The following is a 27,146-nucleotide window of genomic DNA, read 5'->3' on the forward strand; positions in this document are numbered from 1 at the left end:
AGGGGTGGGGGGGGGGGGGGGGGAGCGGTAGCGTAGGGGATAGGGAACTGCAGCAGAAGAGGAACGCACCAACAAGAAGAGCAGGTATGTGTCTTTGGGTGTTCAGCAGGAGCAGCCACTGGACTGCTGTGAGGGGGCCTCACTCAGATTGGCATTCTTGCTATTGCTGACAGGGGAGGAATTAGCATCTAGACTCTCGTTCATCTTTTCACATATAGTGTCCACCAGATGTTCAAAAACCTGTTTCACGTTGATGTTCTCCTTTGCGCTAGCTTCAAAAAATTCAAAACCTGTAGAGAAAAAAAAAGGAACATGAAACGTTCTGTGAGTGGCAGCCCGACGCAACTAATTCCTGGGGGTGTGGGCTAGCGTGATTTCAATCTCTTGTGAACATGTATGTGTCGCACACATCAGGCCCAGGCTAGAGGAAGTACACAGAATTAGGGCAGGTAGTTGGGCTAGTGTCCAGATGGGGCCAACAGTGATAGATGACAGATGAGCTCTGCTCTCAGAAAGGTCAGGCAGTTAACTGTCCAAAGTTTACAGATAACTGCCTGACAGAGTTTACAGAAAACTGCTGGACAGAGTTTACAACCTAATCAAGACAAACACGACAAATAAGGGAATTACTTATGGTGGCAATGATAAAACAGACATGGGTACTAACAGGTGAATATTTTATTTATTTTATTTTTGTTACATTTGTACCCCGCACTTTCCCACTCATGGCAGGCTCAATGTGGCTTATATGGGGCAATGGAGGGTTAAGTGACTTGCCCGGAGTTAGGAGTTAAAAGAAGCCTCAAAAAGGTGAGCTTTTACTGACTCAGGAAGTCTATTCTAGGCATACGGTGCAGCAAAATAAAAGGTTGGCAGTGGAGGAGAAGGGGACAGGTAAGAGATTTACCCAATGAACGGAGTTCCCGGGGAGGAGTGTAGGGAGAAATGAGTGGAGAGGTACTGAGGAGCTGCAGAGTGAAAGTACTTGTATATGGAAATGAATAGGAGATAGGAAGCCAGTGAAGTGGCTTGAGGAGAGTGTTAATATGAGCATAGCGACACTGGCAGAATATAAGTCGTGCAGCAGAATTCTGAACAGATTGAAGGGGAGAGAGTTGGCTTAGTGGGAGACCTGTGAGAAACAAGTTGCAGTAGTCAAAGCATGAGGTGATAAGAGTTTAGATAAGGGTTTTGGTAGTGTGCTCAGAAAGGAAGGGATTAATTTTGGTGATATTATAGAGAAAGAAATGACAGGTTTTAGCAGTCAGTCAGATATGTGCAGAGAAAGAGAGAGAGGAATCAAAGATGATACCAAGGTTACGAGATTTATTCACAGAGATAGAGAATGGGGGAAGAGGAGAAATGGGCTTAGGGAGAAAGAAAAGAAGCTCAGTCTTGGCTATGTTCAAAAATAATAATAATAGTAGAAAATCCAATAAATAAATGCTAAAATCTCCAAGAATGAGGGAAGTAGATGAAGGTTCAAGAAGAAAAGCCAGGAGTCAAAGTTGGTGAGAAGAAGAAAAGAACTTACCAGGGGGTTGATAAATGACTGCTACTCGGGGAGGTAGAGAATAGATGGATGGAGTTGTCTTCAAAGGAAGAAAAGCAGTGAGACTGAGGCAGAAGAGGCTGAAATCTACATGGCCAACTAGGCGAGGTGTAGGGGCAAAAAGGTAACCACCATGACAGTGGCGTTCCTAGAGGGGCTGACACCCGGGGCGGATCGCCGATGCGCCCCCCCGGGTGCAACGCGACACCCCCCCCCCCCCGGCGAAACGCGACTATCCCCCCTCCCCTTACTCTGCTATCCCAATCCCTGGTAGTCTAGAGGTACCTCTTTGTGGCAGGAAAGAGCCCCCTCTTTCCTGCCCGGAGCTGCTAGCTGCCCTGCATCCTCCTGTCCTGGTGAGTCCGGCTCTCGGTGTTTCAATATGGCCGCCGAGAGTTGAAGCAGCCTTGCGAGACTTCAACTCTCGGCGGCCATTTTGAAACACCGAGAACCGGACTCACCAGGACAGGAGGATGCAGGGCAGCTAGCAGCTCCGGGCAGGAAAGAGGGGGCTCTTTCCTGCCCCGAAGAGGTACCTCTAGACCACCAGGGATTAGGATAGCAGAGTAAGGGGAGGGGAGGGGGAGGAGAGATGACAGGGGGGAGGTGAGGGCGTGGAAGGGGCGGGACAGGGGATGAGAAAGGGGCAGCTCCCCCCAGCGAAACGACACCCCCCCTCCGGTGCATCTTTACCTGCTGGGGGGGGGGGGGGGGGGGGGCGGCGCGCGTCTGTCAGCAACGCTCGTTCCTTGCTCCCTCTGCCTCATTACAGGAAATAACCCGTTCCGGGGCCAGAGGGAGCAGAGAACGAGAGTTGCCGACAGACGCGCGGCACCCCCCCCCCCAGTGGCGTGCACCCGGGGCGAACCGCCCCCACCGCCCCCCCCCCCTTAGTACGCCACTGCACCATGACACAGGGCAGCAGCTGAAGCAGAGTTTTCAGGGCAAAGCCAAGCCAACATAAAAAGGAAGTTATTTATGCCACAAAATCATACTGTTTTCAAAATCTAAAAACAAAAATGAGCTAAGGGACATTACAGGTTTCATATAGAAACAACAGGGAGGACATATGCGTTTGACCATCAAATGAGGTGCGTTCCGTTTAATGCTATGTCGGGTCTGTTTTGACTCAAAGAAGGAAGCCAATTCTTCTAAATAGGGAGACCAAGTAACAAACCATTACAAAGACAATGACTTGGGAATAGTTAAAACAAATTTTTTTAATCACATAGTACATAATTATACAATGATCTCACTGTAGACCAATCCTATATAATAAAACGCACCTCCAAAATTCTGAAGCTGACTGCATGGCTGAGGCATTCCTGTTCTCTGTATCCATCTCCTGAATTGACATCATGTACTTCCGGGTTCGTCACAAGCAGAAGTGACCAACCACACAAGGTTTCTCGGCTTCAGAATGTTGGAGGTGCATTCTATTAAATAGGATTGGTCAGTTCCTTGAAGCACAGCCAGAGCTCAGCATCCTGCACAGTAACGCTCAGCTGCCTCTCCGTGGGGTCTCCTTTTTCGCTGCCCACCTGCAACTCGCTCTCCACGGCGCTGATCAGCTGATTGACGCGGCAACGAGGCAGACTCTTCCTGCCGCCAGCGCCACTCTCCACAGGTCCAGCGCTCATTCTCTCGCCACGCCCATGCGAGACACTACAACAATGCACAGGTGCGGAGCCAAGTACACCCTCGCAACTCACTCTCCACGGCACTGATCAGCTGATCGACGCAGCACTGAGGCAGACTCTTCCCACTGCCAGCGCCACTATCCACGGGTCCAGTGCTCATTCTCTCGCCAAGCCCACGTGAGACACCACAACAAAGCACACGCGCAGAACCAAGTACACCCTCGCACCAAATTAGCTTCACACAGTTCCCTTTCCCCTTCCCCTTCCCCTTTCAGATATGCTCGCGTCTCGCCAAACACAGCACCGCATGGGCCACATCAAAGTATCGACCGCAAATCAGGTAAGATTTCAGCCTCAGTCTCCTCCCAGTTCAACAGTACCCCCCCCAGGGAGGGGGGGGAACGGGGGGGAGGGGTCCTGAAACCAGAGGGGGTGAGGTAGAGGGGGTCCTGATACCAGAGAGGGGGAGGGGGTCCTGAGACCAGAGAGGGGGGTGGAGGGGGTCCTGACACCAGAGGGGAGGGGGTCCAGAGACCACAGAGGGGGGGGGGGGTTCCTAAGACCAGAGAGGGACATGACACCAGAAAGAGAGGGAGGGAGGGGGGCCTGACACCAGAGAGAGAGAGGGGGGGCCTGACACCAGAGAGAGAGAGAGGGAGGGGGGGCCTGATACCAGAGAGAGAGGGGGCCTGACACCAGAGAGAGAGGGGGGGGGCGGTATCTCTGTCACACACACAAACTTTCTCTATCACACACTCTCTCTCACAGTCAGTGTCTTTCTCTCACTCTCACACACTGTCTCTCACACTGTTTCACATTCACTCTCTATGTGTCACACAGTCACTCACACACACTCTTGGTCTCATACACTCGGTCTCACAGAGAGTCTGTGTCTCACACACACTCTCTCGCACACTGTGTATCTGTGTGAAACACACTCTCTCTCACACACACTCACTGTGTCTCACATATGCACTTGCACACACTCTCATTCTCACACACACACTCTCTCTCTCACATACACACTCGCACCCAGACTCACTCTCTCTCTGTCACACACACACACTCACACATTCACTCTCTCTCTCACACACACACAGTCACTCTCACATACACTCTGTCAAACATACACACTCCGAGGAAAACCTTGCTAGCGCCTGTTTCATTTGTGTCAGAAACGGGCCTTTTTTTACTAGTGTTCCATAAATCGCTCAAAATGTATAGATAAAGAAATGTATATCTTACTTTTAGACGTATGTTTGATTTATCCCTTGATTCATGTTTATGAATGGGTCACTTGCTTATATATATATTTATAATTGTTAATAATTTTTTAGTATTTTCAATGTATTTTGATGTATTGTTTGATATGTTTGTGCTATTTTAGACTCCTGATGCAAGCATATTGTGCTAGGGTTGCCAACTGGATCCAGATTCACCCAACGAGGTTGAGCCAGTCCTGGGCTACCCCAATACATGCAGGGACTTGTAGCCTTGCTTTTCTTGATGAATCCAATGGGGAAATCAGAACCATAAGTCCCTGAATGCAATGGGGTAAGCCTGGGACTGGATTAACCCCATTCAGGGCCGCCGAGAGGGGGGGGGGGCAGGGGGGACAAAACTCCCCGGGCCCGGGCCTCCAAGAGGGGCCTGGTGCCGCAGTCCCGTCCACCCGCCCGCCTCCGTCCACCACCGGGCCAGGCCCCCCTGAATTCAAATCATAGCGCCTCACCTCGACCTTGCTCCGTGTGAAAGAAGCGCAGCAGCAGTGGCAGTCTGCAGATCGCCTCACTTCGGGCCTTCCCTCCCTGTGTCCCGCCCTCGTCTGATGTAACTTGTGTGAGGGCAGGACACAGGGAGGGAAGGGCCGAAGTGAGGCGATCTGCAGACTGCCACTGCTGCTGCGCTTCTTTCACACAGAGCGAGGTCGAGGTGAGGCGCTATGATTTGAATTCAGGGGGGCCCGGCCCAGTGGTGGACGGAGGGGGGCGGCGACGACGATGACCTCAGGGGAGGCCTGGGGGCGGCCTTGCCCCGGGCCCAGCCCAGTCTCTCAGCGGCCCTGACCCCATCAGGTGAATCTGGATCCAGCTGGCAACCCTACACTATGCGTGCACCGTTGTGACACCTACACCTTGGTGCCAGGTTATAGAACTGTCCCCTTAATGCTCAAACAAAAATATTACAGCTCAAATTGGGCCATCTGGATGTGATGGGAAATTTTTCTAACCTCACCATAAAATCCCAGACAGCACACAAAAGAGTAAAAAGGAACGTTCCTGACCTAATTCATCAGCCAGTCGTTTGCCATCTTCTGTAGGGATCATCCGGTCATCTTCCAGGTCACACTTGTTTCCCACGAGGATCACCTGGGCATTGTCCCAAGAGTACGTCTTGATCTGTGTTGCCCTGAGCAAGGAGGGGAGAAAAGGAGAAGAGATGAATGGGAAAGCGCATGTACCAGCAGGCTGTTCAGATGGTGGGAACTGTGACTCTGAAGCCAACTAGGGAAACGGGTAAAAGCCCGATCATCCCAATCCTATGCTCTCTACCTGGAAGATCCAGTGCAACTCCGGCAGTTTTTAAGGCGCAAAGTGTAGGATTGAGAGGATTGGCCTAGTGGTTAGAGTGGTGGACTTTGGTCCTGGGGAACTGAGGAACTGAGTTTGATTCCCAGCACAGGCAGCTCCTTGTGACTCTGGGCAAGTCACTTAACCCTCCATTGCCTGCCGCATTGAGCCTGCCATGAGTGGGAAAACGCGGGGTACAAATGTAACAAAAATAAAAAATAAAAAATTGCCCACCAGATATCTCCAGGTCACTGGAGTAAGCTAAGCCCGTCTCAATTTACTTCAGCTTCATCAGTGTCCTACTGTGCTTAGAATGGAATTCCCAGATATGTCCTGGGGACCCTACAGCAAGGTGGGTTTCAGGACAGCCACACTAAGCAGGCAATATATTTTCACACTCGGGAAACCTGATATATGCAAACATATTGCCCATGTATTCCAGAAGGACAAGTTTGTGAAGCCATTCCCTAGAGAAACTGGAAGTATAAATCAACAAAGGTGTAGGACATAATGAGGGATGGCTCACCCTGTCTCACATGACCTGATGTCCTCTGTTCAGAGAGAGAGACAGAGAGAGAGAGAGAGAGAATCTACAGTAAAACCTCATGATTTCACAGATCCTGCCGTCTACCCTCTCACTACAAAATAGGGACAGAGGTGGGGGTGGAGGGCATCTTACCAGTCCTGCACTGCATTGAACGAATCTTGGTTTGAAATGTCATACATAAGCAAGAAACCCATGGCTCCCCTGTAGTATGCCGTAGTGATGGTTCGATACCTCTCCTGGCCCGCTGTGTCCTTAGAACAGAGTAAAAAGGGACAAATTAAGGGGTGAAGGGGAACAAGGCAAGCTCCCCGCCCCGAAGCAAGGATTACCCAGAACAGAACAGCACCACATCCCCGGCCACCTCTCACGTCTCTGGAAAGGGAGCTCTAGGACTGGAGCAGCTCAGCTGGCTCGGCAAGTCCAGAAAGAAACATTGGGGCATGAGATATACTCCAGGTGCCTTGACTGCAGACAGGCTGACCTTCAGCAGAATATTTCACCAACACCAAGTAACAATCCGAGAGTGACAGGTCAACTCCATATTTCATTTTCCACTACCAGGGATCAGAGTCAAGACTCTGAAAGAATGTGATTTGCTTCAATGTTGCACAGAATTTGTGAAGGAACTGAGGATGAGAATGGAGGCACAGGGAAACTTAAAGGTTTATTTTCAAAGCACTACGACTTACATAATTCCATAGGTTACTATGCAACTTTGTAAGTCTAAGTGTTTTGAAAATGAGTCCCATAGTCTGATAATCACATACAGTGCCAAGGGACAGAGCTCATCTCCATTCCTCCTGCTCATCTCCATTAGGGTGGAAACTGACATGGGAAACTGCTGTTTTGTACCAGTAACCTACCTCAGTTTCCACCTCAGCAGCCACAGGAAACAAAGATCAATTTAACACACCAATTAACATTTCCAGAGTTGAAAGGTTTCATTCTCATTTGTGGAAAAATCAGGCCTTGGTGGCAGACCAGTGCTGACAGGGAGAAAGCCAGGCTCCGCTCTGACGTCTTCAGGCCCTCTCACGCATAGGCTCTTGTGTCACAGCCCAGAGACGAGATCTGTGTTGCTGCAGCAACCCATCCCTACCACGTACATCTGTGACCAATACATCAGACATGGCTGCCTTTTCTCTTTCCCCACCCAATCCATCTCCAGAGCCAAAGAGCTTCTGTAGAACACTTCTCTTTATAAATAACGACCTTTCCTTTTCTTCTGTGACCTCCAACATCTTCTGCTCTCCACCAGAACCAACCCCAGACATTTCCACTCTGCTAGACAAATGAGGAGGGGGGGGGGGGGGACATGATAGAAGCAGTGCTATACCCATGGGTGGGCCTGGTTGGCTGGCAGGGATCCCTGAGCTCTGCCAGCTGAAGACTCCCAGTATCTCTGTCCCCTCCCCCACTGGCGATCTGGCATCCCTCCTGATCTCACAACCCCTCTCTCCCTGGTGTACCTTTAAACACTTCTGAACATCACCAGCAGCAAGCAGTGACTCATACATGCCATTTGAGCTGGCCCTCAGACAGTCCTGCCTATGCGGAAACAGGAAGTTGCGTCAAAGGAAGGGTCTGGGGCCAGCGTGCGGAAGTGAAGAGGTTTTAAAAAGGTACGCAGGGGGAGGGGGAGTGTGATCTGAGAGACCGGGAGACATACTGGGCCACAGATGATGGTGGAGAGTAAACTCTATGCCCACCCACTTTGGGCTGAGTCCCACCCAGAACTGGCCGTACGGCTATGCCTCTGGAAGTTTATAAAATGTTGAGTGGCACAGAATAGATAAATAGGGGGCTATTTTTAACCTTTCAAACACAGAAACAAGTGGACATGAAAATGAATGGTTGGATGTCAAAAGAACTTAACCTTCTAGCAGCCGCTGCTGTATGGATAACTTCCCCATCCATTAATTTTCAGCAGTGCTATTCTGATAGTCCCACTGAAAATTTACAGACCGCTACCCGTATAGTGCCAGGGCGGAGTGAGAGCAGAGCAAGAGAGTTCTGCCCAACTATATGGAGAGCCAACATAAAGACTGTCATAAATTAAACTGCTTAGCGGCTGCGTATCGCCTGCTATGTGTACAGCAGTGATGGTCACCAAGCCATGTAAACTCATTGGTTCTGCTTCTATAAATACTTCTGCTGACTATTGAGAAGTGTTGGGCTCAGCATTTTAAAAAAACAACGCTGACTGCAAGGTGTAATTTTTCATGCAGTACACAACTGGGGTTCAAAAGGGGGTTTGGACAAGTTCCTGGAAGAAAAGTCGATAATAATGATTAGCCACAAAGCCTTGGGAGATCTCAGAGCTGTACCAATGAACGCACATGTGCAAGTAAGACAAGACACCCAAACTGCCCCAACTCTTTGTCTCCTCTTCTTGGCTTGTGACACAGTGGGTGGGGTGGGGGCACCAGCGGGCATAAGCCACGATTCCAGCTCAGTATATTCCTGGAAATGAACTATGAGAAACAGATCTTCTTATAAAGTATCACATACCATGTAAAATGAGTTTATCTTGTTGGGCAGACTGGGTGGACCGTTCAGGTCTTTATCTGCCGTCATTTACTATGTTACTTTTTGGGATCTGTTGGTACTTATGATCCGGACTGGCCGCTGTCAGAGAGGGTGCAGGGCTCAGTGGACCTTGGTCTGACTCAGTATAGCTTTTCTTATGTGGGACCACTCAAAGAAGTCCATCATTTAACCAATCTACACAGCATTCTCTAGCAAAGTTTGTCAACTGGGAATACACATCTCAAAATGCACCAGGCTTTTAGATAACAACATCCCTTCCCCTGCTGCCAAGCCACCAGAAACTCACCCAAAGACATGACAGGATGACTTCCTACTCTTACCTTGGTGTCTCCTCATCAGCGTGCTTCCAGGAAGAAAGTTAATCAGCTCTTGGTCACCCTGGTGATGGCAGCTAAGTAAACTGAAACGTCCAGCCTACACCCGCTCTTAACTGGAAAGCTAACAAGGCCTTTCAGGGCTGCTCACAGGGATAGAAGCTGTGGCCTCCTCTCTTCATTCTGATCAAACTAAGTACAGACACAGTGCACTAATAACACCTCTGCACTAAGGTCTGCAAATAGTGCACAGAGCTTTGAAATCTGCAGCCGCAGTTCCCAATCCCACTCCTGCCACCAGCCCTCACCGTATGACCTTCAGCACAAAGTCAGAGTTGTGACACTTGTGTTCCAGCTCCCAATCCCACTATGTGACCTTCGCCACAAAGTCAGTCAGAGCTGTGACACCTCAGCTCCAGGCCAGCTCCCAATCCCACTTCTACCACCAACCCTCACTGTGATTGTAACCTCCTTGTTCTCTACATGGAGCTGTAAATGTTTAGATTAAGGGGCGTGTGTATACGTGGATTTGTAGTGAAAGTCTGTCTTATTTTCCTTTATTTGCCTTTGTTATTTGCCTCCTGCTGTCAGCATTAAATTAGTCTCTGGTTCCTGGTATCCTTGGACAGTTATAGTCACATCCTGCAATCCTCTTGTCTGACTCACCTCAGGGCCTCTGCTTTTTGGTGGGCTCAGATCCCCTTTAGACACTGCCTTCAGAAGACTTGTTATTCAAGCCACACTCCCTCAAATTCTGTAAACGGTGCCCAAAGTTAGATGCACAGTTGTAGAATAGTCAGTTATGTGCGTAACTTAATTAGCAAATCAGCACCACTGGCAAGTCCCGATAATTGGCCTTAACCACTGCTAAGTGGCACTAATTTGTAGTTACGCATGTCAGCACAATAAATGTTTTATTGATCACCTTGAAGAGTGTGGTGGGCTTCTTCCAGTCTTGTGGTTTATCTCCAATTGCCCGTGGAAGACTTTATTTCCTGGTTTGCTTGTTTTGTTGTTGTAGTTATGCACGTAACTGACTTGCATCCCTATTCTACAAAGTCAGCGTCTAATTCCTACGGCATGCAACTTCAAGGGGGCATGGATCTGTTAGTACTTAGGTGCTAGCATTCATAACAGCCTTTGACATGACGCAGTTGCCAATATACTCCCCGAAATCACGTTAGCCATTTTGGAGAGGCATCACAAGGGGCAGGAGCACTTGCCAAGGGCTGGGGGCTCTTTTTTTAAAACAAAAAAAAAAGGTATGCAGATGCCGGCCCATTATTCAACGTCAGAACCCACTTAGCTAAGTGGCCTTATTTAGGACAGCTTTTGTGAAAGCTTGGGAAAGTCACTGCTCAAACTGTGAGAAATCGATCTACTTTTTGAGATCTGCTGGGTACTTGTGACCTGAACTGGCTGCTGTCGGAGACAGGACGCTGGGCTCGATGGACTTTGGGCTGACTCAGCACGGCTTACGCTATGTTTTTAACTTTGTCTTACCTCCATCAAACCCTCCCCTATTTCTCCCTCGGGGTAATGTGTCTAAAATGTCTTTTCCCCCCATTGTTTTCAAAATTTACAATAGCCTGGCATTTCGAATTATGTGCTCTATTATTTTTCAGCTATGAGACTTTGGAAGGTCTCATCTGGGGGCAGAGGGGAAGCAACTGTAGCGTGAATCACATAATCCATGATTTTGCTGCTCTCTGAAGCTGAAACAGTACAGAGCACATCTTGCAGTCTAGGCTGGTGGGACAAGGACCCAGGAACTGTTACGGAGAGATGAACTTAAATCTAAAGAGGAGAGAGACTAATCTGAATCCTCTCCAAGCTAAGAGTTATCGACTAAGATTCTTCAATTTATTGTTTTTTTCCCCCTGATCACAGTCACATGTAGAATCAGCTAATGCTTTGCAACCAGGTCATCGAGGTTCAGATCTGGTTCTCGCACTGAAACAGTTATTGCAGGCTTACAAACTCAACTTGATGCAGGTCATATTGTGCTGGTAGTATCTTTAGATCTATCAGTTGCATTTGACCTGATTAATCATCAGCTCTCAGCTACTCTTGGCATTTCAGGAACAATGTAATTTCCGGGTTACGCAGGCCTCTTCTGTATCCTCTTCTCACGCTCTTTTCTGCGGAGTACCCCGGGGCTCTGTTCTTTCCCCACTTCTGTTCAACCTTTTCCTTAGTCCACTGACATTGTTCATTCAGTCACACGGTAGCAGTTCCTATTCTTACACAAATGATTTCCTTCTTGTACATTATACCAGCAGTGTAACGATTGACCGACAGCCACTTAAAAAATGTCTCCATGAAGTTGCATCATGGCTGCAAGATCATCAGTCAATACTACCCCAGAGAAAACGGTGGCCTCTTGGATCACTGGTTCTTCACATACTCTTTCTATTATTTTATTTATTTGGATTTGCTCACAACTTATTCAGTGGTAGCTCAAGGTGAGTTACATTCAGGTACACTGGGTATTTCCCTGTCCCAGGACGGCTCACAATCTAAGTTTGTACCTGAGGCATTACTCCTATGGCTCCCATTCGCTCACTTAGGTACTCAGGAATTATTCCAGATTCAGCACTTTCATTCTCTCAAGTCTCTCCTACACTTAGGATAGCTTTCTTTCTTTCTTTCTTTCTTTTTCTTTTTTGTGTAAATTAAGAGCAATTTGTAATTATGTGGATACAAATTCTCTTCAATCTCTGTTTTATGCTTACATCCATTCACACTGCAGACACATCCTTTTGCATAGCTCCATGTCTGAAGGGAGACACTAAGCCCGGGTTTTCCATTCATTGCATGCAGGGACTTGTAGTGTGTAAGTCTGAGGAAGTCCTCGCAGCTGCCAGAGGGGAACCCCGCTTCTCCTACTGACACGGAGCTACACAGTAACCCTGGCTGAGACACGCACACACATACAGACACACACACACACACAGAGGCAGAGTCCAAGCCTCCACACCTCTTGGGTACACGAAGTGAGTCAGTGTTATCCTGAGGAGTAGCTGGGCATGTGGGCTGTAGGCTAACTCTACCAGTAGATCTGTTACTTCCCCACCCTGCCTGCCAGTTCCCAGGTCCAGGATGGGGACGGGCAGATCTCACTCCTGCAGAACAGGAACCAGAAACAAATGTAAAGAGCTGTGTATAAACCATGCTGTATCAGTATACAATGTGTGTACTGGTTCTGTCGGTGAGCTTTGCCTCCATCTCTGTACGCCATGTTGTGCTTTCACATGTTTCTTCTGTGCATACCTGTTCCTCAATCTGTATACATTAGAACATTCTTGCCTATAGCCATGTACTCCGCGAGTGCGGACCTACATTAGAACATTAGATCATAAGAATAGCCATACTGGGTCAGACTAATGGTCCATCCAGCCCAGTATCCTGCCTTCAACAATGGCCAATCCAGGTCACCTGGCAGAAACCCAATTAGCAGCAACATTCCAAAACCCCAAAGAGTAACAAGATTCCTGAATCCCAAAGAGTAGCAACATTTCATGCTACCAATCCCAGGGCAAGCAGTAGCTTCCCCCATGTTCATCTCAATAACAGACTGTGGACTTTTCCTCCAGGAACCTGTCCAAACCTTTTTAAAACCCAGATACGCTAACCACTGTTACCACATCCTCCGGCAAAGAGTTCCAGAGCTTAACTATTCTTTGAGTGAAAAAATATTTCCTCCTATTTGTTTTAAAAGTATTTCCATGTAACTTCCTTGAGTGTCCCCTAGTCTTTGTACTTTTGGAACGAGTAAAAAATCGATTTACTTCTACTCATTTAACACCACTCAGAATTTTGTAGACCTCAATCATATCTCCCCTCATCCGTCTCTTTTCCAAGCTGAAGAGCCCTAACCTCTTTAGCCTTTCCTCATACGAGAGGAGTTCCATCCCCTTTATCATTTTGGTCACTCTTCTTTTTGCCTTTTCTAATTCTGCTATACACATTCTTCCAAAACATATACCCCACCTTTTTATGCTTAGCGAATACAGAATAGGTGAAATCCTTTCTCATTTAGGGTCCCAGCAAAAGGCACTGAGATGGAAAGAGATACAGAGCTGGTATTTTCCATCCAATAGAGACAATACAATGTACCAGACTGCTCCCCAAGGGACTGCCTGGGATCCCATTCCCATCATGGCCCATCCCTCCTTGAGTTTTGGCACTAGTGTGTGGCTTCCTGCACCATCTCTTGGAGTTGGACCTCTCGGTGATGGTGCAAACAGAGAAGGCACAACTGGAAGCAGAGGTCCTTAGAGCAAAACTGGACACTGTTCTAGCTTTTCCTTCCCTTCTTTAACCAAGCTAGAGCAGGAGACCTTTCAGTACTGTGCCTGTATGCTCTTCTATGCTGGGATCTGCTACCCTCTGCCTGCCCCTACCCCGCCGTGCCAGGTACTCACCCAGATCTGCAATTTCACCCTCTTCTCATTGCGATACACTGTCTTCACCTTGAAGTCTATGCCCACAGTGCTGACAAAGGCAGAGGTGAACGAGTCATCTGCGTAGCGAAAGAGGAAGGAGGTTTTTCCCACACTGCTGTTACCGATGATCAGTAACTTGAACATGTAGTCGAAATTCTGGTCCGCGGCATCTTTCTGGTTCTGCCGGGAGTCATTGGCGGAGGCCATCTGAAAACAAACAAAAAAAGGCAGGTGGAGAGAAGAACGAGGCTGGTACGTTAGATCCAGGCTCTCAGGAGACCCATGCTCAGGTCCTGCCTCTGTCGCTCCCTGTCACCTGCAGCCCAAATCCACTTAAAGAGTAAGCTCAATAGTGAAGGAGGGATCTATGCTTAGTCTGTAATATGCAAGAAAAGGCAAAGTGGATTTTCTCACAGCTTCAGACTCCTCCCAAATCTGGCCAGTTAGGAGTTAACCTAATGATTAGAACAGTGGGCAGAAAATCAAGGAAATCAGGGTTAAAATCTCACCACTGATCCTTGTAATCTTGGGCCAGTCACTTAACTGTTCATTGCTTCAGATACAAACATAGGGGCCGATGCGGAAAAGCATGTAGTGGAGCGGGGCACAGATATCTGAGTGCCTGGCTTCTACCACAAGCGTAATACTGTGCTGTGCAGAAAGATAAATGTATCATAATTTTAAGTGCCAAACGCATGCACAGAAAGCTTTCACAGTAAGTGCAGATTCTTGTGTGCAAGTTCAACCCCCCCCCCCCCCCCCCCCCCCGGAAGCGACAGTGCACATTGGCCCCTGTTCTTCTGCCCCTAAACAGGAACCTCACAACAAATTTTGCGAGGCTCGTATGTTAGGTGCAGAACAGGCATGGTATGTGCTTTTACTTCCAGTTTTGTTCTGACATGTGCACACGTCTATATCCTCCTGTCTGCCTTTGAGCTTTGCAGGGGCTTCAGGTTGCAAAAGAAATTAAAACTAATAATTACATCTCAAAAATCAGCACAAAATCCTCTCCGTGAACCCTTGAATGCAGCCCCAGACCTGGTGAAAGTTCTCATGGAAAGCATATGTGGAAAGGCCCCATTTACCTCTAGGCATTTCCTTGGAATACTCAGTGGCCTCATTAGCATTCATTTTAACGTAAATGTGCAGTTCTATATTCCGTGTAGGCTAACACCTGCGCTCAATCCCTCTCTGCATTGCTCGGCAAGTACAACCCACGTTCAACCCGTGGTAACCAGAGTTAGGCCTGCAGTGGCTTTCTGCATCAGTCCCTTAGATTGTGAAAAGACATGAGTTAAATCCATAATCTCTTCTCTTCTTCCCTCTGATCAGTGGTTCTTAACCCAGTCAGGTTTTCAAGACACCCAAAATGAATATGCATGCTCTGCCTTCGCTGTACGCAAATATCTCTCTCATGCATATTACATTAGTACATAAGTATTGCCATACTGGGAAAGACCAAAGGTCCCTCAAGCCCAGCATCCTGTTTCCAACAGTGGCCAATCATAGTAACATAGTAGATGACGGCAGAAAAAGACCTGCACGGTCCATCTAGTCTGCCCAACAATTTAAACTCATATGTGCTACTTTATGTGTATACCTGACCTTGATTTGTTTCTGCCATTTTCAGGGCACAGACCGTAGAAGTCTGCCCAGAACAAGGCCCACCTCGCAACCACCAGCCCCGCCTCCCCCCACCGGCTCTGCCACCCAATCTCGGCTAAGCTTCTGAGGATCCATTCCTTCCAAACAGGATGTCACAAATACCTGGCAAGATCCCAAAAAAGTACAAAACATTTTATACTTCTTATCCCAGAAATAGTGGATTTTCCCCAAGTCCATTTAATAATGGTCTATGGACTTTTCCTTTAGGAAACGGTCCAAACCTTTTTAAAACCCCGCTAAGGTAACCGCCTTTACCACATTCTCTGGCAACGAATTCCAGAGTTTAATTACACGTTGAGTGAAGAAAAATTTTCTCTGATTTGTTTTAAATTTACTGCATTGTAGCTTCATCGTATGCCCCTAGTCCTAGTATTTTTGGAAAGCGTAAACAGATGTTTCACATCTATTCATTGTGGGATCCTGAGAACCTGGCTGGCCAACAGGCCGATTCTCAGAACTTGCACAGTAAAACCAACAAGGCAGATCCCATACTGCCGGCAAAACAGAAAAATAGCTCTCCAATGCTCAAAGGAAAAGCTATTCTAATTCTATATGCGCTGTAAAAGCGAAAGCAAGGGGGAGGAACATGCTTGGCGCATGCACAGAAGAGTTTCACAGTAAGCGCAGCTCTTGTGTGCATGTGCCAGGCAAACCTGACCCTGAAGCACACATCGGTGCCGCTCTTCTGCGCCTTTAAATATAAGCTTTTCAAATTTTGTTTTACTCGGAAGGCTTATATTTAAGCACAGAATACAGGTGCCAATGGGTGCTTTCACTTTCGGGTTTGCTCTGATTCATGTGCATTTGTTTCTCAGTACTGGAGCTTACAGGGTTTGTTTGTGCGCTCTTCTCTGAGCATTGGGAAGGCATAGCAAACGACATAATTAACATTTAAATTCAATTTGCAGCCATCTCTGCCATGCATGTCGTTTTCCGTGCTAAAGACCTCTGAGCATTCCATGCAGACTTATATGCGTGCTATTCCCGTACTCTACCAAAACCCTCATCCACACCCTTGTCACCTCTCGTTTAGACTACTGCAATCTGCTTCTTGCTGGCCTCCCACTTAGTCACCTCTCCCCTCTCCAATCGGTTCAAAACTCTGCTGCCCATCTCGTCTTCCGCCAGGGTCGCTTTACTCATACTACCCCTTTCCTCAAGTCGCTTCACTGGCTCCCTATCTGTTTTCGCATCCTGTTCAAACTTCTTCTACTAACCTATAAATGTACTCACTCTGCTGCTCCCCAGTATCTCTCCACACTCGTCCTTCACTACACCCCTTCCCGTGCACTCCGCTCCATGGATAAATCCTTCTTATCTGTTCCCTTCTCCACTACTGCCAACTCCAGACTTCGCGCCTTCTGTCTCACTGCACCCTACGTCTGGAATAAACTTCCTGAGCCCCTACGTCTTGCCCCATCCTTGGCCACCTTTAAATCTAGACTGAAAGCCCACCTCTTTAACATTGCTTTTGACTCATAACCACTTGTAACCACTCACCTCCACCTACCCTCCTCTCCTCCTTCCTGTACACATTAATTGATTTGATTACTTTATTTTTTGTCTATTAGATTGTAAGCTCTTTGAGCAGGGACTGTCTTTCTTCTATGTTTGTGCAGCGCTGCGTATGCCTTGTAGCGCTATAGAAATGCTAAATAGTAGTAGTAGTAGCATTAATTGGTCTTAAAGCCAGCAGTAGGTTTTGAGAATCGGCTTGTAGGTGTGTCCTGTGGACTGGTTTGAGAATCCCAGTTCTAGATGTGGCAGAACATAAGAACGTAAGAAGGGTGGGGTCCAGCTATCACTTTCTCAAAGCCAGTAAGCTTCTCCATTTCAGAAGGAGAAAGCTTGGCACATCATGCAGCTTAGTGAAACTGAAAGTTGCAAGGCTTAGCCGGGTAAACCATTTCGCTCACATGAACCACTACCCCCTTCATGGTACAACAGCCAAACCAGGGTCAAGAGGAAACCAATCTATCCTTGCTCATACATCTCAAATCTATCCCACCTGCAATATTCACCGTCACCCCTACCTGAGCCCTTCAAGTCCCAGAGGTGATAGGCTCCATATCCCTGTGTCCGTCCCCTGAGCCCTCCAGTCCTACAGGCGACAGGCTGTGTTTTCCTATGTACTTCTCTGGGGAGCAACATAGGGTGTGCTGTGTGAGGGACATGTACCTAGATTTAGACTGCTGGGGCCTGTGATGAGAGTTGGTGGGTGTGTCCTGGCCGGGTGCAGGACATTTCCTTAATTTTCAGGGTGCTGTTTATTAAGTGGGAAGGTGATGCTAGGCTAAGGGCTTCTTTCTCTCTCTTTAATCCCTGGCTAATGTTTGCAGAAGATTCAGTGGAAGGCTCTCAGCCTTCTTTGAGACATCCCAAAAAGACTTTTGAGTGCACAGGCCTGGCTGTTTGACCTGGTGGCCGGTGGCACAGCTCAGTGACATACTGCACTACTGAAAGAATATTGTCATGGCACCACTGGATCAGCCTCATACCTGGACAGGTAAGAAGGTCAGAGATCCTCCGCAGGGCGGCGGCACAGACAGGGTTTTCCAGTCACCTTTCCTGTTCTGATCCTGACAAACAAGTCTGAGTGAATCATACAGATTTACTGCAGCAAGAGCCAGAGGGGATCCTGCAGTGCAGCTGTATTACTCCACTGTATTAACAGTTTATCTCACTGCAGACTCCATTATATGATAATGCCTCATATCACACACATACTCCATCGGATAATATCCCTTAATTAAACCACGGACTTCATTATATCATGAGACTATACAGTGGAGTAATTACACATTATAGCATTTGTTTATTTCACACATAGTATGATATAGTGAAATCCATGGTATAATTAAGGGATATCTTATATCTCATAATTACATGGTATGTTCCATTGTATTATTTCATTGCAGATGTCACGACAGAATAGATATATGGTGTGATATAAGATATATCATAGTTAGTATGGAACCAACCTGTATTCCCCTTTGCCATGAAAACCCAGTTAAAAGCAGATTACAATGAAGCCTCCCATATTATATCACCTCACCATAATCTACTCTGTTCCTTTCACATCTTCCATCATCATATTTCATATCCAGCCCTATACTATACTATCTTATAATCTCATCAAGCTATATAATACATTTTATTATAGTATGGCATCATATCCTCCATTATACTGCCAGGCAGGATGTACCTCAGCATTTGTTTCATTATACAATATTGTACATACATTTCTTACATCATATTTCATTGTAGGTTAACATAAGAAAGCTGAAGGTTAGCTAATGTTATATATGGTTAAGTTACATTATTTATAATCTAGTTCTCTGTTTGCTTCTTCCACCTGAAATGTTTCATTTATTGTAAACATGTATAAATTCTTTCACCTCACACACATTGTATTAATTTATGTTATGTATTACATAGTATCAGCTCACTCATGATATATTTATACTGTAGTTTTCTACTGTTATGTTATAGTTATTGTATGGCTTTAAAAAAGGTTTGGATAAGTTCCTGGAGGAAAAGTCCATAGTCTGTTATTGAGATGGAAATGGGGGAAGCCACTGTGGAATGTTGCTACTCTTTGGGATTCCGCATGGATTCTTGCTACTCTTTGAGGTTCCGCATGGATTCTTGCTACTCTTTGGGGTTCCGAATGGAATGTTGCTACTTTGGGATTCTAAATGGTATGTTGCTACTCTTTGGGGTTCTATGTGGAAAACTCATTGCCTAATTCTCACCACTCAATACAATAAGTCTATATCGGGCACGGTTGCTGCTCTGGACTTCTCCATTCCTATCGCAACTAGCATGAAGCTACTTGGGGTCATTCTGGATTCCCACTTGACTCTCAACCATCAAGTTTTGACTATCACGAAGCGAATGTTCCTCTCCATGAGGTCCCTTAAACGTATCAAGCAGTTCCTACCGTTTGACCTATTCAGGACTCTAATCCACTCTCTCGTATTGAGCCATTTTGATTACTGCAATGGGATTTACACCGGCTGCAAAAAGCAAACCCTTAAGAAACTCCAGACAGCGCAGAACACAGCGGCGAGATTACTATTTGGTAAATCTAGGTTTGAAGCAGCAAAGCCTCTTACAGAGAAGCTCCACTGGCTCCCGATTAAAGCGCGCATCAAATTCAAAATCTGTGCACTTACCCACAAGATCATATTTGGGGACGCTCACATGTTCAGCCTGATTGACCTCCCTCCCAGAAATTCCAAGAAGCTGTCCCGCAATTATCTCAATCTCCACTATCCTAACTGCAGGAACCTAAGATACATGCTACTCTTCGCCTCCTCTTCTGCTTTCTATGTCCCCGTTACTGGAATGCTCTGCCACCAATATTAAAAGAGACTGCCGATCACAATCTGTTTAAGAAATCCCTAAAGACTTATCTATGTGATAGATCTTACTCCTCCGCTGCTTAACTTCTTGTCGTCCATCTTGTGTTTCTCCTGTTGTTCCTTCCCTCCCCTTTATGTACCTTATTCTCTGTGTTGAACTAGATTTGCTATGATGTACTTTTCTTAAATTGCTGTAAGCCACATAGAGCCTGCCATAGTGGGAATATGTGGGATATAAATGTTCTCAATAAATAAATAAATATATGTTGCTATTCTTTGGGGTTCTATGTGGAATGTTGCTACTCTTTGGGATTCCGCATGGATTCTTGCTACTCTTTGGGGTTCCGAATGGAATGTGGCTACTTTGGGATTCTGAATGGTATGTTGCTACTCTTTGGGATTCTGAATGGAATGTTCCTACTCTTTGGGGTTCTATATGGAATGTTGCTACTCTTTGGGGTTCTGCCAGGTACTTGTGGCCTGGATTGGCCACTGTTAGAAGCAGGATACTGGGCAAGATGGACCATTGGTCTGACCCAGTATGGCTGTTCTTATGTTCAAGGAAACTCCTCTATCATGCATCAGAGTGCATCCTTGGAAAGCCAAGGAATTCAGTAGGTTAGGTCAGGACCTTCGACTTATTACCCCACAAGGTAAAAGATATTGGCAGGGTGCTCATATATCATCACTATCCCTCTCTCCTGTCCAGATTAAAACTCAGAGACCACGGCTGGTATCCATCTCAGCCTTAACACCTTTCCTTTTCACCCTGAGAGTCCCACAAATATAGTAGCTGCAACATGTCATCAGTCTGTACAAGAAAAGTGCAAACAGCCACCCCAAGGGAGAAAAACATGGTTACTAAAGACTACAGTGCACCTGTTTGGGGAAAAGGTATGTTATTACAGCCATAAAAAATAGTGGCCCTAAATCTCTAAATACACTTCATGTTCTGTTTCCATTATTGAGGGGAGCTGGCACGGGGGGGGGGGGGGGGGGGGTCAAAAATCTGGAGATAGGGGAGTTATATGGTTGCCTGGTCCAACCTGTCAGAGGTACTTTCTGAAGCCAGACTGAGAGAGGGGTATGCGTTATGATTCTCATTCCTTAGAGGAATTGGGGGGGGGGGGGGGGAGGAGAGGGGGTCTTCGATTGACAGGTCTTTCCTACCTGGAAAAGCTAAAGCAGAATGTAGAGACACCTGTCCGAAAGAGCTCTCTGCCCTCTCTCTGTGCTCCAAGGAGCTGAGAAAGCAAGCACATCTGTCCGTATGTCCGTCCAGGGCTCCTGAAATTAACATCTTGAAACTTTGAGGCCAGCTGTACACTCACACCTGCCTGGAGCCCTGCTTCTCCCCTGCCAGCTGTTTCCTCAAGAGAAAGAAATGCAAGCTAGAGCCCCCGACAGAAGTGGAGATTGCAACCCCCTTACCTCACTCAGCTGCTGTACTGCTGCGTGGGCACCACCACCTCTTCCTCCTTTGCGATCTCTCCACCCGGATCTGACTTATTTGCAGATCTTATTCTTTGTAAGGAAAGCCCAGGGAAGGAGAGAGTGCAGGAGAAGGTGTGTCTAAGCTCAGCAAGCAAACCTTCCACATCAGCCACCCTCCTCCTGTTAGCCTTGGAGCTGCAAGCAGGAATCCTCCTCTGCAGGGCTCGGCCCTCCCTCCATCCCTCCCGTCAGTGTACACAGCACAGCCCACCTCTCACTATATACAGCCTCCTCCATCACTGTACACTGCCCAGGCTCCGTGCCCTCCCCTCTCCTGTCACTGTGTACAGCCCAACCTTCCTCTCTAATACAACCCAGGGCCTGCTCCCTGTCTGTATAGTCCAGGGCTCGGCCTTCCCTCCCTCCTCACTCTGTACAGCCCTGAGCCCTGCTCCCTCCCCCATAACTTTATACAGCCCCCAAGGCCTGCTCTCACTATATAATGCACAGTGCCTTCTGTCAATCATCTTGTATAATGACCAGGACTGAACAAAATATCATCCTGGCCAAAGGCTGATATCAGCATCTCCTTTCTTTTCAGGGCCATATGGTTGATATCTGCCATCATTGTCTGTTTCTCTTTGCCTATTCCTTCCCCCCACCCCCTTTTTTTTAACAGGTGATAGGGCCTAGGTCAGATTGTCAGGCTATCCCTGATGAATATGCATACAACAGAGACAGTAAGTTTATAGCTCTCTCATACATATTCATTAGGATATCCTGAAAAACTGGTCCTATAGTAGTCCTCAAGGACTGGGAGTGAAGATCATAAGGCCCTACTTTGTGCCCCCAGTGGAGTCCCCTGGACCTCTCCCCCTGATGCATTAGTCTATGAGGAGTGTAAGGGGCTGAGCAGAGTCCTGTAAGGTTCTTGTGCAATGGGAACTCAGATTGCCACATAAGGAAACCGTGTGGGTAGCAAGAGGCTCAAAGCGCAGATATGGTTAGTTTGCTAATGCTTCAATCCTGCCATAGTTGGGCCTCCATGCTAAAACTTGGTTCTGTCACCGACTCTATGTGTCCTGCATGCCTCAGTTCTAATTCCTGGCTCTGGCACCGACTCTGTATGTGACTCAGGGTGAGTCACTTTACAGTCCTGCATCTCAGTTCTAATCCCTGGCTCTGGCACTAGAGGTGTGCATGGTAACATTATCTGGCCCCCATCAACACCAGTCCTCATTCACTTTTAGATAAGTACATAAGTATTGCCAGGGCTTTTTTTGAGGGGGTACTTGGGGGTACTGAGTACTGGCACCTTTTCCATTGTCTGCTAAAATTGACCCATGGTCCCCAAGTTTTAATGAAAGAGCTCAGGCTCTACACACCAATTCTGCCTTGTCATAGAATCTGTGACTGGTTGCAGGGGGCCTGGCTATTGTGGGGTGGGTCCCTCAGTGATCACCCCACCCTTGAAGGGTGGCCTGGCATTTGAGTACCAGCATCTTTTTTGCTAGAAAAAAAGCACTGAGTATTGCCATACTGGAACAGACCAAAGGTCCATCAAGCCCAGCATGCTGTTTCCAACAGTGACCAATCCAGGTCACAAATACCTGGCGAGATCCCAAAAAAGTGCAAAACATTTTATGCTGCTTATCCCAGAAATTAGCAGTGGATTTTCCCCCAAGTCCATTTTAATAATGGTCTATGGCCTTTTCCTTTAGGAAGCCATCCAAACCTTTTTAAAACCCCGCTAAGGTTTTTACCACATTCTCTGGCAACGAATTCCAGAGTTTAATTACACGTTGAGTGAAGAAAAATTTTCTCTGATTCGTTTTAAATTTACTACTTTGTAGCGTCATTGCATGCCCCTAGTCCTAGTATTTTTGGAAACTTTAAACAGACGCTCCATGTCCACCCTTTCCACTCCACTCATTATTGTACTTTTGATCCATCCCTTCCTACCCCCACGGTAGGAATAACTTTTTTGTCCCCATCCCCAACTGGATAAAATTACATTAAAATCAATAGTCTAATCTTAATTTTTAAAAAATCCATCTACCTCATTTTTACAAAACATAACATTAAGAAACAAACAAATAAAGCTTTTAAGACCTTTCCGAAAAGAACTGTAAGGAGTAGTTAAGCAACTGTTGTAGTTAGAACCATATTTTTGTGCCTTGGAAGGCAAAAGAATGTTCCCAAACATGTGTTTTCATAGAAGGGACATCGAGACAGAGATTGTTACAATTCCTTAAAGGCCCTCTATGACTTGGGAATACAAGAAAGTTTCCTGCCATAACTGAATTAGCACCATAAACACATTTATAGACCAGAATTGAATTCTAGGTTTTAATCTTAGCCGATGTAAGTTATTCAACAGGGGGGCTAACTTTGCAAAACCTGCCTGATGCAAAGATTAGTCTAGCAGCTGTATTCTGCAGAAGTTGGAGTTGCCACATTTCTTGTTTATTTATGCCGCAATATGAAGAATTACAATAATCCAATAATGGAAGCAAAATTGCCTGTGCTATTGTTTGAAATCCACTAGGATTAAGGATGCCCTAATAGCTGTCTGTTTCCTTAGATGAAAAAAGAATTTCCTTGCCAAAGCATTGATCTGGTATCTAAAATTATACCAAGTACTTCTGATTTATTATCAAATTTTAAAGAAGTACCTCATTAAAGATTTTTTTTATTTTATTTGTTACATTTGTATCCCACATTTTCCTACCTATTTGTAGGTTCAGTGTGGTTTACATAGTACCAGAGAGGCCTTTGCAGGCTCCGGTGTGAACAAATGCAGGGCGATGTTGTGGTAAGATCAAGTTCATGTGGCACAGCCACATTAGGGAATCGAAGAATGGAAGAGTTGTGTTATGTCCATTACGTGCTTTAGTTTGGTTGTGTTGCAGAGATTAGGCATTTAAGTTGGATCGGTAGGGTATGCCTTTTTAAACAGGTTGGTTTTTAGTCAGAAGAGAAATTCTGCTGGTCATCAAACCATAAACCATATTAACTTTGCTTTCTGCGTATTAAATTTAAGAAAGTTAGCTGACACCCAATCTTCTACTATTTTTATATAATGCCTTAGTAATGAAAAAGCATTCACCAAAGAATCTTGAACAGGGCACAAAACAAAAATGTCATCCACATACGATAATGAAAAAATGTTTAAACTGTAAGTAACCTCCCAAATGGCTCATATAAACATTAAAAAGTTAAGGCAACAATGGGGTCCCTTGAGGGACATCGCAGTTCGACTTCCAATCCCTTGATGCTACACCATTTTTCAAAACGCTATCCTGCTTATAATCGAACGAGAAAAACGCCCAAGTTCCGACCTAAATCGGGAGATGGACGTTTATCTCACAAAAACGAATAACACGGTATAATCGAAAGCCGAACTTGGACGTTTTCAACTGCACTCCATCGCGGAAGTGTACAAAGTTGACGGGGGCGTGTCGGAGGCGTGGTGAAGGCGGGACTGGGGCATGGTTATCACCCGAACAGAGATGGGCGCCTTTCGCCAATAATGGAAAAAAAGTATGCGTTTGTAGCTAGAATTTAGGGCACTTTTCCTGGACCCTGTTTTTTCACGAATAAGGCCCCAAAAAGTGCCCTAAATGACCAGATTACCACCAGAGGGAATCGGGGATGACCTCCCCTGACTCCCCCAGTGGTCACTAACCCCCTCCCACCACAAAAAAATGATGTTTCACAACTTTTTATTTTCACCCTCAAATGTCATACCCACCTCCCTGGCAGCAGTATGCAGGTTCCTGGAGCAGTTGTTAGGGGGTGCAGTGGACTTCAGGCAGGTGGACCCAGGCCCATCCCCCCCTACCTGTTACAATTGTGTTGCTTAATGCTTAGACGTCCAACCCCCCCAAACCCACTGTACCCACATGTAGGTGCCCCCTTCACCCCTTAGGGCTATAGTAATGGTGTAGACTTGTGGGCAGTGGGTTTTGAGGAGGATTTGGGGGGCTCAACACACAAGGGAAGGGTGCTATGCACCTGGGAGCTGTTTTACCTTTTTTTTTTGTTTTTGTAAAAGTGCCCCCTAGGGTGCCCGGTTGGTGTCCTGGCATGTGAGGGGGACCAGTGCACTACGAATCCTGGCCCCTCTCACGAACAAATGCCTTGGATTTATTCGTTTTTGAGCTGGGCGCTTTCATTTTCCATTATCGCTGAAAAACAAAAATGCCCAGCTCACAAACTGTCGAATAAAACATGGACGTCTATTTTTTTTCGAAAATACGGTTCGGTCCGCCCCTTCACGGACCCGTTCTCGGAGATAAATGCCCATGGAGATAGACGTTTTCGTTCGATTATGCCCCTCCACATAGTCTATTTCCCAAGAAGGACAAAAAAACGTTTAAAAACTGATTCCCCAATACCCATTTCACTCAATCTAAAAAGCAGCAAATTGTGATCCACAGCGTCAAATGCCGTGGAAATATCAAATTGCAACAGTGCGGCTTCCTTTGGCTATGTATCGCTTTATTTCTGCTCTATGCACTATAAGCATTGTCTCTGTGCTATGCATCAGGCAAAACCCGTGCTGTAAAAAAAAGTGAGAATTGATAGTTCACCGCAAACTCAAGGAGTTTCGCTATCCAAGGAACACTCGCCACCTGAGTGAGATCTCCTTCTATATTTTTAGAAATGGGAGTAAGAGCAATCAACACATTGTTTATAAATGCAGTAAATCATATTAAGATTTGAGAAGGAACTGCCTTTAAATAAAACGATGGACAAGTATCCAAAGGACTTCCTTTCTTGGCCACCCTCCCTAGAATTTTTCCTATCATAGTAGAAGAAACAGGGGGAAATGTATTCCATAATCTATCTGCTGGTTTACCAACTATCTGATTAACTCGTCATCCAAACAGTGCTAAATCAGCATCAATATTATTTAATACAAATAACTGTCTACTGTTGTTAACCTTAGATTGAAAAGAAATTCTCTGTGTTCAGTTCTAATCCCCGGCTCTGGCACTGACTGACTCAGGGTGGGTCATTTTGCAGTCCTGGGCCTCAGTTCTAATCCCAGGCTCTGAGACTCTAGTTAGCACTAAGAATAATGTTGCTTCTTAGACCTGCTTCTAGCACATAAGAGTATTGCAGCTCTCATCACAATGCTGCTTTTGTTCCCCTCCTCCTTTTTTATAAAGAGGGTTTAGTCAAATGTAAAAGGTCAGTATGTGAAACCAAATCTTTACAGGGATCAATGTAAGGTACATTATCTCCATGGACCATTTCTCCCATCAATCTTTCTTTCCAAATGTTTGCTTTTATCCTTGCTAATCACCATGTGAAGGCTGCCACACCCTCTTCCTGCAGGCCCAGAGCAGCAACTTGCTAGCCTGGCCAAGAAGGAAGGATTGGAAGGCAGGCACTTGAAGGTTGCTAAGACTTCCGGGCTGGGTTGTGATCTTTGTATCCTGCCAGGGCATCATCTTCACCATTGTGTCAGGGCTCTACAGTCTACATCTGCTGTCCCGTGCTGGTTGTCTCCATTTCTAGATTTGGCACAAGGAGCTGGCTTTCATGCCACCACTAATCCTCTCTCACCTGCAGGACTCTTGCTAGTTGCTTCAGGGCCCTGCCCCACCAGCATTCCTTATATCCACATTCCTTTCCCCTTCTGCTGAACTGCACAACCTCAGGTTTCTTACAGTGTTCTTGGTCATTCACAATGTCTGTATTACTCTTGCTTTTTCATTGTGTCTGTCACAGCTGGCTTCCACTGGGCTGTTAGGGGATTTCTTCCCCTATTTTCCATCTTCTCTCCCCTCTCAAGCCCCTGAGCCCAGGTACTCACCGCTTTGATCTGTGTAGGCAGTAAATAAAATCTGAATAGACAAACACTCTCTAGTGATATTTCATAACTTGGAGTTCTAAATCAGGCCACAAGGTGTCACCACTGCCCGGCTTTCTCTGCCCCAGGGGCTGGAAACAGTTTCCGAAGCATTCCAGGTCCTGTCCTGCTGCAGAAACTGAACCCAGATCACCTGCCAGTGAGTCTGCCCTTGTGCCCCAGGTCTGATCTGGAG

At 46.5% G+C, this 27,146-nt stretch overlaps 1 protein-coding gene across 3 annotated transcripts; it reads right to left on the bottom strand.

Annotated features, from left to right (window-relative positions):
- LOC115466014 (ras-related protein Rab-3D-like) lies at positions 1-26,893 on the bottom strand. 3 transcript variants are annotated; one of them, XM_030196955.1, is made up of 5 exons: positions 26,769-26,893; positions 13,601-13,828; positions 6,442-6,560; positions 5,477-5,601; positions 1-290 (listed from the first exon to the last, which is right to left on the bottom strand). In XM_030196955.1, the coding sequence occupies exons 1-5, from the start codon at positions 26,781-26,783 to the stop codon at positions 103-105; spliced, it is 675 nt and encodes a 224-aa protein (XP_030052815.1). In that variant the 5' UTR covers positions 26,784-26,893; the 3' UTR covers positions 1-102. The 3 variants fall into 3 exon arrangements, with proteins under 3 accessions (XP_030052815.1, XP_030052817.1, XP_030052816.1); XM_030196957.1 differs by lacking the exon at positions 26,769-26,893 and adding an exon at positions 26,665-26,756; XM_030196956.1 differs by lacking the exon at positions 26,769-26,893 and adding an exon at positions 21,085-21,289.
- Positions 26,894-27,146: the final 253 nt, after the last annotated feature.

This window comes from Microcaecilia unicolor, chromosome 3 (assembly GCF_901765095.1).
Source record: "Microcaecilia unicolor chromosome 3, aMicUni1.1, whole genome shotgun sequence".
NCBI classification, from domain to species: domain Eukaryota; kingdom Metazoa; phylum Chordata; class Amphibia; order Gymnophiona; family Siphonopidae; genus Microcaecilia; species Microcaecilia unicolor.